The sequence below is a fragment of the Pyrgilauda ruficollis genome, unplaced genomic scaffold, assembly GCF_017590135.1.
Source record: "Pyrgilauda ruficollis isolate IOZ18807 unplaced genomic scaffold, ASM1759013v1 scaffold196, whole genome shotgun sequence".
NCBI classification, from domain to species: Eukaryota; Metazoa; Chordata; class Aves; order Passeriformes; family Passeridae; genus Pyrgilauda; species Pyrgilauda ruficollis.
Window position 1 is genome coordinate 509,206 of NW_024518762.1, and position 15,460 is coordinate 524,665.

The 15,460-nt window shown below is 62.2% G+C and overlaps 1 protein-coding gene across 1 annotated transcript; it reads right to left on the reverse strand.

The window, feature by feature from the left end:
- Window positions 1-2,934: 2,934 nt before the first annotated feature.
- GALNT5 (polypeptide N-acetylgalactosaminyltransferase 5) lies at window positions 2,935-13,021 on the reverse strand. Its single transcript, XM_041465970.1, has 11 exons — window positions 12,356-13,021; window positions 9,498-9,664; window positions 8,674-8,793; window positions 8,204-8,339; window positions 7,738-7,857; window positions 7,261-7,378; window positions 6,764-7,087; window positions 5,826-5,906; window positions 5,153-5,314; window positions 3,297-3,427; window positions 2,935-3,106 (listed from the first exon to the last, which is right to left on the reverse strand). The coding sequence occupies exons 1-11, from the start codon at window positions 13,000-13,002 to the stop codon at window positions 3,091-3,093; spliced, it is 2,022 nt and encodes a 673-aa protein (XP_041321904.1). The 5' UTR covers window positions 13,003-13,021; the 3' UTR covers window positions 2,935-3,090.
- Between the last annotated feature and the right edge of the window lie 2,439 nt (window positions 13,022-15,460).

Sequence of the window (15,460 nt, forward strand, 5' to 3'; positions counted from 1 at the left end):
GCTTTGCTTGTCCCAACTTATACAGGGGGTCTGTTCCCGCTGGCAGCTGCTCGGGGGGTGACAAGGCCCTTGGAGACGTGGCTGGGTGCTCCCAGCCAGGGCCACGCTGGGCAGGGCTGGAGCAGCCCGGGACCGGGGAGGTGTCCCTGCCACGGCAGGGTGGAACGAGGTGGGCTTTGAGGTCCTCCCAACCCAAACCGCTCCGATTCCATCAGCGCCTGTGCCCGCTCCCAGAGCTTTCGGTGGAAAGGCTCCCCGAGGCTTTTGGAACCTCGGGCTGGCTTTTAGAAACTCGGGCTGGCTTTTGGAAACTTGGGCTGGCTTTTGGAACCTCGGGCTGGCTTTTGGAACCTCGGGCTGGCTTTTAGAAACTCGGGCAGGCTTTTGGAACCTCGGGCTGGCTTTTGGAACCTCGGGCTGGCTTTTGGAAACTCGGGCAGGCTTTTGGAACCTTGGGCTGCCTTTTAAAAACTTGGGCAGGCTTTTGGAACCTTGGGCTGGCTTTTAGAAACTCAGGCTGGCTTTTGGAACCTTGGGCAGGCTTTTAGAAACTCGGGCTGGCTTTTGGAACCTTGGGCTGGCTTTTAGAAACTCGGGCTGGCTTTTGGAAACTCGGGCTGGCTTTTAGAACCTTGGGCTGGCTTTTGGAACCTCGGGCTGGCTTTTAGAAACTCGGGCTGGCTTTTTGCCTTCCGTGCAGAGCAGCGCTTGCTCAGCCGAGGGCCGCAGCGCCCTCTCCTGCTTTCCTGGGTTAAAAAAAGTGAAAAAATGAGAGCGCTGGGACGCTCGGGGCCCGGAGAGCCCTGCCCAGCCGGCCCGGCCCGGGGGCTCGCAGGCAGGGAAGGGCAGGGAGCGGCGCTGGAGCTCGGGCCGTGCCCGTGGGCAGGGGACACGCACAGATCCGGACACTGTCCCTTGGGGCAGAGGCACTTTGAGGCAGGTGCTGGCCAGGCCATGCAGCCACAGCCCAAAAATCCTTTTTCTCCGTTTGTGCCGTGCCGGGTGCGGGCTGACGGCAGGGCAGCGGGAGGCAGAGCCTCGTGGGGTGTGTGGGTGACAATCACGACACCTGCAGCAGCTGTGGCTGCAGCGCCAGCTCAGCTCCCTGCAGCCAGCGAGGAGCCCGCAGACACCACGGGAACGGGGCTTTGAAGGCTCCTCCTGGGCGATGCTTCACGGCCCAGGCCGGCAGTAAGTCGGGAGGAGCCCCAGGCTGGTCCGATGTAACACACCGTGCTCAGAGCAAGCAGCTCCATCCATTCTCATTTATTTATTTATTTATTTATTTATTTTTAACACCGGGGACAGCAGGGCCTGCTGTCCCCACCCCACACACGGTTCCCCCCCTGGTGCCTCCGCTGCTCCCGGAGCCGCCGCGCCTGCCGGAAAATGCTCTCGTTTCTGGAACACTGGGCTGACTGGTGCCGTCGGAATGCTCTCAGTACTGAGCAACAGCAGGGCCGCTGCTCACTGCCAGCAGCCCCCGGGCACCCTGCAGTCTCTGAGCAAAGATCCAGCAGGGAAGTGAGCATTTACACGAGCGGGGCAGCGGCGTGCGAGTGACAGGGCTGGCGATGGGATGTGACCGTGACATATGACTGCCTGCTGCCTGCTCGGTGACAAGTGATTGAATGTCAGCAAACAGAATTTGATGAAATTCATGCTCCTGATACGAGCTGACTGCCCAAACAACGTCTGTGTCATTTTTCTGATGGTGACTGCGGGCTAGCTGCGCTGAAGGAGGGAGAGAAAATCAGGAAGACAGTTGGAATAGGAGTCAACTGGGAAAATCTGTTGGGCCAGTCAATATTTTGGCAGACTGAGCCTGTCAGATGCTGTCAGCGCTGATCCACCACGTCAGAGGCAGTGTGGTGCCGGGGCCCTGTGCACACCCAGGGGAGAGGGAGGGCTGTGGGGCAGGGCTGGGGGCTCGGCCGTGCCCACCCGAGCACGGTGCCTCGCTCAGCCCGGGTACCCGAGGGCTGGCTGGAGCAGCCCCTCAGCTCAGCACAGCGGGCCGGGGGATAGCACTGCCTCCCACTGCAGCCCCGGGAGCAGCATCCCCCAGCAGGAATTCCCAGCGGGAGCAGGGGTGGAAACCCTGCCTGGTGTTTACTCTGGATCTACAACCTCGGCACACAGAATTTATTCTCCCATCAAATCCATCCCATCGCTGACTGGTGCTGGATCTTGGAGACGAAGAACTTCACAGTACAGCCAACACTTGCTCGTGGCAGTGACTCCGGAGGGGGTTTGGTGTGCAGAGCCTGGCTGTGCCGTGCAGCCTGGGCTGGGGGAGCAGCAGGGCTCCTGGAGAGCCCCCAGAAAGTCACAGGGGCTGGGGGACAGGGCTGGGGCCCTGGCAGCCCCAGGGTGGGACAACCTGGCTGCCCTGGGAGGAGGAGCTTCCAGGCTGGCCCTGGAGTGAAGCAGGACAAAGCCCTGGTTCCCTGCTCCGGCAGCTCCTCTCCCCAGCAAACAAAGCAAGGCACTTGTGTCCCTCTGTCCCCAGCACAGGGAAGGGCTGCTCCAGGCCTCTCCAGCAGCCCTGGGTGGGACTGACCCCCACCCACCTCCCACTATGAATTGTGGGCTCCATTGATGTGCAAGTGGTTCCTGAGAACCCTGATCCTCACCTCACACAGCACACCCCACAGGGAGGGATCCTGCAGCCAGATCCCTGCGGACACGGTGCTGGATTTTTTTGATGCATTGATCAACAAACTTCCAGTTTCTGTGGAGGAATGAGCAGCCCAAGCTGCTGCTTACAGACTTACAGGGCCCTGGAAGTATTTCTGTAGGTTATGCTGCTGCTGGGGGGAGCTGAGCGATGTTTGCTTACAGTAGGATGGGGACTTCAAAAAAATATTTCCATTTAATAATACAGAAAACGAGTTTATCCCAAAGTCTCCTGCAGAGAGGGAAAATGGTGCTGCTGTGTTCAGGCTCTGCAGACGTGCTGCTCTGGGTGTCTGGATCCCTCCACGTGCAGGTATCACATCACAATTCCAGTTCCCCCTTGGTCAGCCACGCCGATGTCCCCCCGAGCCTGCGGTGACACCGTGGCAGTCGTGGTGCAGCGGGCTGCCCTCAGTCCGCGTGGTACCTGCTGAACTGCCACTTCTGGTGGGGGTTCCTGGGGTCACAGCCCTTCACCCGCAGCGCTCTGTACGAGGGATCCACCTCCAGGCACGCCGGCTGCGGGAGCTGCCGGTGCTCCGAGACCAGGTGGTGGGTCTGCAGGACAGAGAGGGGCTCAGGGGGCTGGGCCTGGGGGGCTGGGCCTGGCGTGGTACCTGCTGAACTGCCACTTCTGGTGGGGGTTCCTGGGGTCACAGCCCTTCACCCGCAGCGCTCTGTACGAGGGATCCACCTCCAGGCACGCCGGCTGCGGGAGCTGCCGGTGCTCCGAGACCAGGTGGTGGGTCTGCAGGACAGAGAGGGGCTCAGGGGGCTGGGCCTGGGGGGCTGGGCTTGGGGGGCTGGGATTTGGGGGGCTGGGCTTTGGGGGGCTGGGATTTGGGGGGCTGGGCTTTGGGGGGCTGGGCTTTGGGGGGCTGGGATTTGGGGCTCCTGCAGCAGCAGCAGCAGCAGCAGCAGCTCTATTTTCCCTCTGAGAAAGCCCAGCTCCTTACAGTGTGCCCTTTTTTGCTCATCCCTAACACCTGAGATATCTCTGCTGACTTACAGGGACTTTGGCTTGGGATCCAAGCCTGCAGCTGCTGCTGAGCCAGGATCACACACAGCTGCCCAGTCACACCAGAGCAGTCCAGTCCTGCCCTGGCCTTTCCTTTGCTGGGAACAGAGAGATGAGCTCTCTCGCTGTCTGTGGGGCAATTGCCATGTGGAGGGAGTCCCTCGGATGGGCTCTGCTCCACAGGGAATGTGCAGCAGGAGACTGATTCTGTGTTTAGCTTGTGGCTGATGAACCTGGCACTGCAGGATGTGGGGTGACTCAGCCCTGGAGCCCAAGTGCTGGGGCAGGAGAAGAACAAAGAGTCTGAGTGACCTCCACCCTTTTGCTTTTCACATCTGCTTGGATTAACCCCTCCAAGCCCTGTGGCCAGCCAGGAGAAGCTGCAGGTGCTGCCACAGGCAAGGGCCATTCCTGTGCCACTGCTGGCACTGCAGTGGTGCTCAGGAGCAGCTCGGTAACACGGAGGTGAAACACTCCTGGTGTGATGTGTGCAGGGGGGCCTGGGCAGAAGCTGCACCTTTGTACACACAGGAACTGCACTTCACACCCTTGGAAACACAATGCCTGATGTCAGGAGAGGGCAAAGCACTGGAACCCCTTCAGGCAGCAGCCACTGAGCTCTCCTCAGACTCCTGTTGCTGGCACCAGTAAAAGAGCACCACCAAATCCATCTCAGCCTCAGCTGAGAAATCAGGCTGCAACAGGAGACAAGACCTGCCCGTGCCCTGTAACAGCTCCCTGGGCATTTCTGCATATTTTTCACAAAGTGAAATGACAATTTCACAATTTTCACTAAGTGGATAAAATTTTTCCTGTATTTTTCCCTAAACACCCAATGTGAGCCTGTGGCATTCTGGCATTCAACACTTTAGGCTGAAAAAACCAAAGGGCAACAGGAAATTGTCTGTATATTGAATGCTACATTTTTTCTTTCTTAAGTGAAGAGTGTTTTTTTCTCAACAATAGACTATGCCATTCAGAGCATTTTGGAGAACTACTTGCACCAGGCTGACAGAGGTACAGCCATGACTCTTTGTGCAGCACAGGCAATTAGTGTAAGTATCCATTCTTCTCCTTTCCATCAGTGCTGCCTTTAAAAACCCCTGTGAGCCGAGAGCCAATCGATGCTGGCTCATCTCCCTCTAAGTGCTATTGACTGTTTCTGTGTCAAAGCAGGCTCTTTGGGCTGTCTTGTAGCTGCTGCTGTGGCTGTGGCAGTGCCTGCGTGTGCCCAGCCTGGCAGCCGTGTCGGGATGCTGGGCACTGGGACGGACACAACCCCTGGCAGAGGGGCACGAGGCCAGCACCTCTCTAGGGGACGGGTGGCCTTGGCAAAGCTGGCAGCAGAGGGTGGGGTGTCCCCGTGCCAGGCTGTGCCCCCGTCAGTGCTCTCCTGACCCACGCTGGGCTGGCAGGGGCCATCCTGACCCCTCCTGCCCCCCGAGCATCACTCACCAGCCCCGGCTGGACGGTGGCCAGCGACCTGTGGAGCCAGGCCAGGCTGCGGCTCCTGCCCTGGCAGCGGCGCAGGCCCACGGCTCCCACGACGCCAGCCGGGGCCACGCACAGCTCTCCGTGCTGGATCAGCCTCAGCCAGGTGTAGTTGAACTTCTGGTGCTGTGGGGAGACAGCAGCAAGAGACACGGCCCCATGGCAGGGCTGGCCACAGCTGCTCTGGGCACCTGTGCCAGGGCCTGCCCCGTCCCCCAGCCAGGAATTCCCACTTCCCAATATCCCATCCATCCCTGCCCCCTGGCACTGGGAGCCATTCCCTGTGTCCTGGCACTCTGGGTCGTTCTCTGGCCCTCTCAGAGCCGGGGCACTGGAAGGGCTGTGAGGTACAGCTGGATGTCCAGCAGCTGCACACAGATCACAGGCTGCTATTTAAATCTTTCTCTGTCTCCATGGGCAAGCTCACAGCTTTATCAAGCTTTCCTGACCAGCTGAATTTGCTGTTTCTGGCACTGTTGCTTGGCTACAGGCTGTTCCTGCCCCTTGCTGCTCCCCGGCACGGCCTGGCCGTGTCCCCGGGCGGGAAGGGATGCGTTGGCTCCGGGGAGGGGACAGGTCACCGCGGGGAGGGACAGCAGCTCACTGGCACACCCGGGGGCCTGCAGCCTGTCCTTACCGTGCTGTTAACGTCACACTCCTCAAACGCCAGGCTGGTGCCTTCCACAGCGATGCACCCCGCCAGGGCCACGTTAACGAGCTGGGAAACAGCAACAAAATGCAGATTTAGACAGAAATTCCCAGGACGGGGGAGAGGCTGTTACACTGCACTGAACCTGCTGGGCTCACGGGACTCTCGCATTAACACTGTCCACATAAGGAAGGGAGGCAGAAAAGAGTGTTCCAGGCCAGGCTGGACAGGGCTTGGAGCACCCTGGTCTGGTGAAAGGTGTCCCAGCCCGCGGCAGGGGATGGAATAAGCTGAGCTTTAAGGTTCCTTTCCACCTAAACCATTCTGGAATTCTGTGTGGTGGAGGAGAAGGAGAGCCTGACCCGGTTTCTCTCACCTCTTGCTTGCGCCAGGCAAGAGGCTTGTGCAGGCAGCATTGAATCCAAAAGGACTTTAGAGTGCTGTCTGCCCGCTGCCCCCGGCGAGGCGCAGGTTCCGTGCCCGGAGCGGTGCCGCTCCCTCCTCCCGGCCCCGCAGCGCCGGGAACGCGAGCGGCTGCTGCGCTCTGCTGGCGGCGGAGCCGCCCTATAAACCCTGCACCTACAGACCCCGCTCCGTGACCCCGTGCCGGGGCAGGGGCGGGCGGGTCCCCGGGCCCCTTCGAGCAGCACTTCCAGCACGGAGGGTTTCTCAGCCAGCCCTTGGCACAGCCTGTCCCGGCACTGCCATGAGCCCAGCTCGGCCCTCCAAGCACCCAAGCAGGCCCCTAGAGGGAAGCTGTCCCTTCTGTCCGTGACCTATTTCTTTACAAAACGCCCTGGAGTGCAGAGCTCCGTGCCGTATCGCACGCCCAGAGCTGCCGAGGGCGCGGGAGCTGCAGCGGCGGCGGGTGGGTACTGCCCGGGCACGGCCAGCCCCTGGCTGACGAGAACAGCCTGGGGACCTACCAGCCCACTGGCTTTAACCAGCGGAGCTTCCAGGTCCGGGTACACGTTCTCCAGGTACCAGCGGAAGCTTTTGCAGCGGAGCTGCTCCCGCAGCCGGATCTGCTGGCTCAGGTCGCCGACATCCACGGCGCTGTGCAGCAGGTGATAGGCATGGCCGTAGAACAGCTCCTTGTACTCGTCCAGCCACACCTCTGCCACGCGGGCCAGGTTCCTCTCCACCGTCCTCACACGGTCTTTGGGGAAGGAATAAGGATTGTCATTCCTGAAAATGTGCCCGACTCTGGAGCACGGAACTATCTCGATCTCTCCTCCGCACATCCAGACCTGAGGAACAGAGGTCACGGATAGACACGAGCTGAGGGGGTGCTGCCTTGTGCAAGGCGAGAGAGGCAGAAGGCCAGGTGCCCCGGGACGTGGAGCTGTCCCTGGGGAGCCCCTGCCGGAGCCCCATCGCTCACCCAGGCTGGCAGGGGTACAGTGGGGTGGCAGTGACCTACCTTGAATGAAATCTCCATATTTTCCCCTCCCCAGACATCCAGTCCTGGGTCGTACATTCCCAACTCAGAAAAATACTTCTTATCGATGGAGAACAGGCCGCCTGCCATGACGGGGCACCTGGAACAGAGAGGCCACACAGAGAGGTGTTTGGGTGGCCTAAAGCTGTAACAGGGCAGGGAGGGGAAAGGCAGTGAAAGAAAGGCAGTGAAAGAAAGGCAGTGAAGCCAAGAAAGGCAGTGAAGTGTTCTCCTGGCTGACATGCCAGCAGTGCCATGCAGGGGAAGAAAGGCTTCCTGGACTTTGCCCATGCCTGATGGGGGGATTGCCTGTGCCTCACCTGTCCTGGAAAGCACAGGAACAATACTCGGCCACAAAATAACAACATTTGGCCTCAAAGGAGCCTCTGCTGCTAAATTATTACCAAAGGAACAGGCTGGTTTGCAAAGCTCTCACATTTCTTTTTTTTTTTTTTTTACCTTATTATATCAGTTTCCTTGATCTTATTTTTCTCAATGACCTCTTGTGGAATCTGCCTCCATCCAAAATTCATTGGCCAAGTAAAAATCCCACGCTGGAAGTTGTCCACGGTCATGTAACTAAACAGAGGAAAGATCGGGCTGACTAATTCTGAGTCACATTCCTGATTGAAATGTCACCCCTAATGAGAGAAGATGAATATCTGTAAGTAATTAAACCAGGACTTTAACAAATTTCATCAGGAATCCTCTTCATGTACTAAAAGTTGTGAAAAGGCAAAAAGGCTGTGTGACAAACACGGGCCACATCCAGAGGCACCGTTAATTCCAGAGCAGTGCTCTGCCCTGTGGGAAGCTCTGCAGGCGGGTGGGGGGTCTGGACTCACGGATGCCGGCCTGCTGGCGGTGCCAGGCTGAGCTCAGGACACAGCCTGGACGGGGGCACGGCGGGGACGAGCGGCCTCACCTCATGTCCTTGTCGCTGATGACCTCGATGACGGGGCAGGCCACCTTGGTGCGGCGCAGGCGCACGCGCTGCAGCAGCGGCTCCAGCCAGCCCACGTTGCACTCCACGTGCGAGTCCAGGAAGGTCAGCACAGCGCCTGCGGCACAGGTGGGCATGGTCAGCCTCGGGCATCCCAACCCTGCCCTGCTCAGCAGCCCCCGGCACCCTGTGGGCTCGGGGTGCTGCTGACTGTGCCACGGCCCTCCTTGGCTCCCAGACCTGCCCAGCCACGGCCAAGAGCGTTTTTCCCTGCTTGGCAGGGCGGCTCCTGGCAGAAATGGCCATTTTGGTGCTGACACAGCCTGGCAGGGGCAGCTGGTGGGCAGGGGCTGATTGTGGCAAAAGGACACCCTTGGTGCACTGGGAGGGACTGGGAGGGGTGCCCAGCACCTCTGGGGTCCCCACAGGGCTGAGCTGGGGTCCTGTCCTACCTCTGGCGACCTCAGCTCCCGCCAGCCTGGCCCGGATCAGCCCGTGCCTCTCCCGGAGGCGCAGGATCTTCACCTTGGGGAAGCGCGACATGTACGCGTCCAGCTGCTCCTTCAGGTACTCTGCGGGGGGACAGCGACCACCTCAGCCACTGCTGCCGCTGGCACGCTGAAAAGCCACAGCAGGTTTTCCCTGGAAGCGCCTGCGGGCATGCCAGGCGCTCAGGTCTGTGGGCACAGCTCCTCGTGTGAGCTCTGAGCCCACCTGAGACAGCGCTTTCCTGAGAAGCGGCAGTGGGGAAATTGCACCACTCCTCGATTTTGGAGGGCTGAGCCCAGCAGAGAGTGGAGGCATCACACTGCAGGGGCTGGGTGCCAGCTGAAATGGTGATGGAAGGCCCCGTGCAGCTCAGATCCCTGCTCAGCACTGCTCCCACTGCAGCTCCCTCCCTCTGAGCCACCCCGGAGCGTGTCCCCTGCACTGGGAACACAGGACACTGCCTGGGAGCTGCACACTGAGGGCTGGGAGCATCTCCTGATCACACAAGCCCTTGAGCCAGGACTCCCCAAAGACGAATGGGCCAGGCAGGACACAGCTCCCTGGTGCTCCTGGAGCTCCAGCAGCCTCTGCCTTCATCCCTCACAGCCAGCCCCAGCACCCCCCTGTCCTCTGATCACCCTCAGCCCCAGTGCAGGCCAGGGATGCACTTCAATACAGCAGGGCAGAAAATGTGATTCTCTCCTAGCTGGAATTGAATTACAGAGGACAAATTGCATTTTGCCCTCAAGTTATATTGGTTTCATAAAGGCACAGAAGCTTCGCCTACCCTTGGTGCTGAAGTCGTCCACCAGGATGATCTCCTCGACGAGGTGCGGGGGCGAGCGGCCGAGCACGCTGTGCACGGAGCGCAGCAGGGTGGACCACACCTCGTCCACAAAGCACATGATGATGCTGGTGCTCGGCAGGTCGTCGTGGACCTGCTGCTCAGAGCACCTGCAACAGCAACACGGGCTCACAGCTGGTGGCCAGGCACACTCCTGGAAATCTGCAGGCTTGGTGCTCCCGGGAAAGTGTGCAGGGAAGGGGGAAATGCCCAACATAGGGAGGGAAAGCCCTGCAGTGCTGGGAGGGGAGGGGGGACCTCACACACAGCCCCAGGGCCCCCCTCATGGGCAGCCCCATGCGTCGGGATGGACTCACTTGGTTCTGACAGGAACCTCTTTGGAAGGAAATTTAGAGGTGTTTCAGGACTTTGCAGTTCATCAGAAGTGCTCTGGCTAAGTGAAATTCACCCCAGAATTACTCTGTGTCACAATGCTTGAGATGTGTCTGTCTGTCTCAGGGAGTGGGCAGAAAACACCAAAAAGTCCATTTTGGATCTAGTCCTGCCTCACCTTGCTGGGCAGCTGGTGAGCAGAACTGGGTCATGCCCTCTTTGTCCTTCACCACAGAATCCTGGAATAGTTTGGGCTGGAAGGGAACTCAAGGCCCATCTCCTTCCAAGGGCTCACATGGAGGGACACCTTCCACTAAACCAGGTTGCTCAGAACCCCATTCAGCCTGGCATCAAACTTTCAGGGACAGGGCAGCCACAGCTTCTCAGAGCACCCTGTGCCAGGGCTTCCCCACCCTCACAGGGAAGAATTCCCTCCCAATATCCCATCCATCCCTTCCCCCTGGCAGTGGGAAACCACTGCTCCTTGCCCTGGCACTCCAGATCCTGACCCACAGTCCCACTTCATCTCTCTAGGAGCCCTCATGCACTGGAAGGGGCTCTAAGGTCTCCCTGGAGCCTTCTCTTCCCTTTCTCTCTCAGGACTCCTGATCCAGGCTCTGCAGGGAGTGCTCCCAAGGCTCCTGCCCACCACACTCCTCCTCAGGCGCTCTCCCCCACACCAGGGACCCAGTGCCAGTGGAGCTCCAAAAGCAGCGAGCCCTGAGCACGGAGAGGCACGGACTGCCTACATCTCAGTGCCTAGTGCAGTACTCCGGGCAGAACCACAGCAGGAACTGCAGTCTAAACTGGGACAGACAGGAATAGACCAAAGAATAATTGTTGGCTGCCAAGAGCTGCCACCAGCCCCTGCCTTGAGCTGGCCCTTACAACCTGGCTGTGCCAGCAGGCCAGGGACAGAGCCCGCACAGGCTCCTGGCAGAGCCAGGGAGCCCGGGGCAGCTCGGTGCCCCGTGGCAGCCGCTGACATCCCCAGGGACGCGCCCTGTTTGGCCAAGGTGTTCCCCGTGACAGCAAAGCGTGTCCCCCTGGGCAGGTGCGTCACTGCCGGAGGTGCTTCCTGCTCTGCAGCCCCGGGGCTGGCTTTGTGCCACCGTGGCTCAGGTCCTGTGCACTGGTGGCTTCTGGAGGTGGCATCAGGGAGCAGCCCCAGCTCTCTCCCCTTTCCCTGCTCCGTTCTTGCCGTGCAGGTCTCAGCCAGCACCAGCAGCAGGGGCAATGTCTGCACGGTGCTGTGGCATGGGGACAATCGTGGCACAACTCCCAGCCCACGTACCCCTCCCTGGTCTGTGAGTGTGGGAACAGGGACATGGGGGGTCTCTGCACGGGGCAGGTCCCTCACCTGCCAGGGGCTGAGAGGTGTTTGTGGGAAGGGCTGAGTGCAAGAGAGGAAGGTGGCACTCACCTGAGCAGGCACCTTCCCTTCCTCCCTCCCTGCCTCCCTCCCTCCCTCCCTCCCTGCCCGCAGCTGTCACAACCACAGAATGGCTTCGGTTGAAAAAGAGCTTCAAGTCATCAAGTGCAAGCATCAAGCCAGCACTGCCGAGCCCGCCTGGCACGGCAGCTCAGGACGGGGCTCGCCAGGCTCCCGTCCTTCTGTCGGCCAGGCGCTGCCCTGCCTTGTCCTGCTCTCTGCCGGCAGGGAGCGGCTCTCTGGGAGCGCAGGGCTGAGACCTGCGGGGTCAGTCACACGTCTCGGGGTGACGGCTGTGGCTGTGTGACACTCCTGCAAAGCCAGGCTCCACGTCCCCCCCTGCACGTGCCCACAGAGCAGAGTCCCCGGGCTGCCTCTGCAGTCTGTGCCTGCTGGATGGTGCCAGCACTCAGCTGTCCCCTGCAGGCTCTGTGAGCCACAGCAGCTCCCTGGCCGGGAGGGTTGGGGTGTCTCCCTCCAGGGAAGGGCCATGGCAGCCTGAGGTCTGGGCAGCGGGGCTCCTGCTGCCCTCACACACCCACGGGAACCAACCCACAAAATCTGACTGCTCAGAGCTGCACCTGACCCACCAGGATATCAGAACAGCACCTGACCCACCAGGATATCAGAACAGCACCTGACCCACCAGGATATCAGAGCTGCACCTGACCCACCAGGATATCAGAGCTGCACCTCACACACCAGGTGATCAGAGCTACACCTGTCCCACCAGGATATCAGAGCTGCACCTGACACACCAGGTACAGCATCCCAAGGCACAGAGAGGCCTGAGTCCCATCACCTGTGCTGGCTGTTCTGTCCCCTTGGGCAGCTGGGCTCAGTGGGTTATGACCTGCAAACGTCACACAGTGTTATGTTTAACAACAGGCTGCTCTGAGCTGGACAGGCACAAGCCATCTGACAGGTAGCACGGCTGAAGTGGAGGGCTTGGTGTGCCCCCAGCATCCCTCCCCAGAGCCACGGAGCCATTCCCAGGGCTCAGCACGGGGGTTTGTGCAGGGGGAGCAGATCTTACCCGGCCGGCCTGGTGTCTGCGATGGCTCGATCCACAGGGATCAGATCGCTGAGGTAGACATTAAAGTTTCCTTCTTTCCATCTGCTTTTCGCTTCTTCTTGTTTATCATCAGGGACAACAACAGGGTGTCCAAACTGGCCGGGAGCTCGGGGGTCCCTTGGGGAGAGCGTTGCATCCATGGACAGGACTCTGTGCATTCCCGGGCTGCCCCCTGCTTGTTCCTGCCCATCCCGGCCAGTCCCAGCAGCTGTAGGAGCTGCTCCCCCTCGCTCCTGCTCATCCTGGCCAGTCCCAGCCGCTCCAGGAGCTGTTTCCCTCTGCTCCAGCCCATCCTGGCCAGTGCCAGTCACTGTAGGAGCTGCTCTCCTCTGCTCCTGCCCATCCTGGCCAGTGCCATCTGCTCCAGGAGCTGTTCTCCTCTGCTCCTGCCCATTCTGGCCAGTGCCAGCCACTGTAGGAGCTGCTCGTGGTGTCGTACCCAGCGTCCGGTTCCTGCCACCCACGGCGGTGGCCCCAGCAGTGGCAGTGGCAGCGTGGGCACCACCACTGCTCTTGCCAGCAAGCTCTTTGTGCTTTCCACGTCTCCCTGTGGCGTTCCCCGCAGAGTGGGGCCCACGGCGCGGGGCTGCGGGGCTGGCGAGGTTCATCCCCCGGTTGCTAATGAGGATGAAGGGAGTTTCGGGGGGAGTTTCTCCGCGTCCCTTGTTTGTCTCCTCTGCTGCAGGCTGAGCTGCGGTCCCCGCATCCCGGGCTGCCGGGCCGGTGGGTCCCGCCGTGCCGGAGGGGCGCTGCTCGCTGTCCCGGGCCCCGGGCAGCGCCGTGCCCGTCCCGCCGCCGGGGCCCGGGGGCTGGCGGGGCGGCGGCGATGGTCCCGGGCCTCCGGCCCCGCGCCTCCCGGGGGCTGCTCCCGGCTCCCCCGCCGCCTTCGCCGGCGCCCTGGGGCCGCGCCGGGGCCGCGCCCGCTCCAACCCCATCCCCATCCCTATCCCCATCCCCGGCTCCATCCTCATCCCCGGCCCCATCCCCATCCCCGGCCCCGGCCCGCGCCCCGCCGCCTCCCGCAGCAGCCGCCCGCCCGCCTCGCCGAGCGAGAGGCGGAGCGCGGCCATGTCGAGCAGCACCCAGGCCACCGAGGCGGCGAACACGAAGGCCAGGGCCCGCCCGCTGCCGCGGAACAGCCGCCGCAGCCCGCTCATCCCGGGCGGGCGCCGGAGCCCCGGGCCAGCGGAGCGGGAGGCGGGCCGGGGATGGGGCCGGGGCCGGGGATGGGGCCGGGGATGGGAATGGGGATGGGGCCGGGACGAGGTGCTCCCGCCCCGCCCCGCGCCGGGACCCGCCCGCGCTGGAACCCGAGCCGGGACCCGCCCGGCCCCGGCCGGACATCCCGGGGGGAGCGGGGCTGTGCCTCGGGGGAGAGAGACAGCACGGGGGACGGGTGGTGTGACTAGGGGGGGACATCCCGGGGATCACTGATGGGGCTGGGGGCACACCCCGGGATCACTGATGGGGCTAGGGGCACATTCTGGGATCACTAATGGGGCTGGGGGCACATCCCGGGATCACTAATGGGGCTGGGTGCACATCCCGGGATCACTGATGGGGCTGGGGGCACATCCCGGGATCACTGATGGGGCTGGGGGGTCTCTGCCCGGGTTTGTGCCTCGGGGGTCCCCGCCGGGGGCGGAGGGGCCGTGGCTCGGGGGGCCGTGCGTGTCCCTGCTCCACGTGGCAGCTGGCGCGGCGGTCGGTGGTTGAGGCGCTGCTGAGGACGTGGGTGTGTTCACATCCCGCTCAATTACAGGGCACGGGAGCCACGCTGGCGGACACGGCAGCCTCCGGTGGGCTGAGCCGGAGAACGACAAGGAAGGAACCGGCGGGGAACCACCCTCCTGCTCCTGTTCGGGCTCCTGCTCCGGCAGGCAGGGACGTGGCAGGCTTTGCTGGCAGGGCTGGCTGTGCTCGCTGTTCTGGATGTGCAGACTGTGCCACCTGTCCTGGCTGTGCCAGCTGTGACATTTGTGCTGGCTGTCCTGGCAGGCCAGGCTGCACTTGCTGTGGTGGCTTTCCAGGCTGTTGTGGCTGTCCTGGCTGTCCTGGCAGCTCTGCTGGCTGTCCCGGCAGTGCTGGCTGTCCTGGCAGTGCTGGCTGTCCTGGCTGTCCCGGCAGTGTCACCAGATCTGCTGGCTGTCCCGGCAGTGCTGGCTGTGCTGGCAGTGCCGGCTGTGCTGGCATTGCCAGCTCTGCTGGCTGTCCTGGCTGTCCTGGCAGCTCTGCTGGCTGTCCTGGCTGTCCCGGCAGTACCACCTCTGCTGGCTGTCCTGGCTGTCCTGGCTGTCCTGGCAGCTCTAGGACATAAAAGGGCTCCATGGGCAGGGACACTTTCCCTGGCTGTGCTGGCTGTGCCACCTCTGCTGGCTGTCCTGGCTGTCCCGGTAGTGCCGGCAGCTGCGGGCAGGGGCTGTCTGCCGGCCCCAGGTGCTCCAGCCTGGCAGCTCAGGTGGGCTGTGCAGAGCCCGCTGAGAGCACGCCAGGCAGCCCCAGCGAGCCCGGTGTGTGTGGCTGCAGCCATGGGCTCCCCCAGGTGTCAGTCCCGCGGTGTTCCCGGGGCTTGGCTGCTGCTGGGTGCCGGGACAGGCGGTGAGCCACCAGGGAAGCTGTTCCTGCGGGACAGCCTGTGCGGGGCCGGGATGTTTGGGATGCTTTGGGCGGGGGCAGCTCCGTGCCGGGGCGAGCTGGCAGTGCCGGGACAGCCACGGCTGAGCCCCGTGAGGCGACAGCACCGAGCGGGCAGCCCCACACCTCGGAGGGTCTCTGGCACCCCACCGCGTCCAGCAGCGAGGACTGTCACCTGCAGGCACTGGCCGCTGACCTGCCGGGACCCCAGTGCCCAGGGCAGGGCAGCGGCTGCGGCCAGGGAGCGCCGGCAGTGCCCTGGGGACACGGGCACCGCCGGGACACCGGGCACGGCCGGGGCACGGAGCTGTGGGATCGGGGCGGGTGTGGGCAGCACTTCCGAGAACTCGGGAGACAGGCACCCAAGTGAGAGAAGAAAAGTCTGAGCTGGTATTTTGCAGCTTTACTAAACTTAGCTTAAACTCTCCTAAA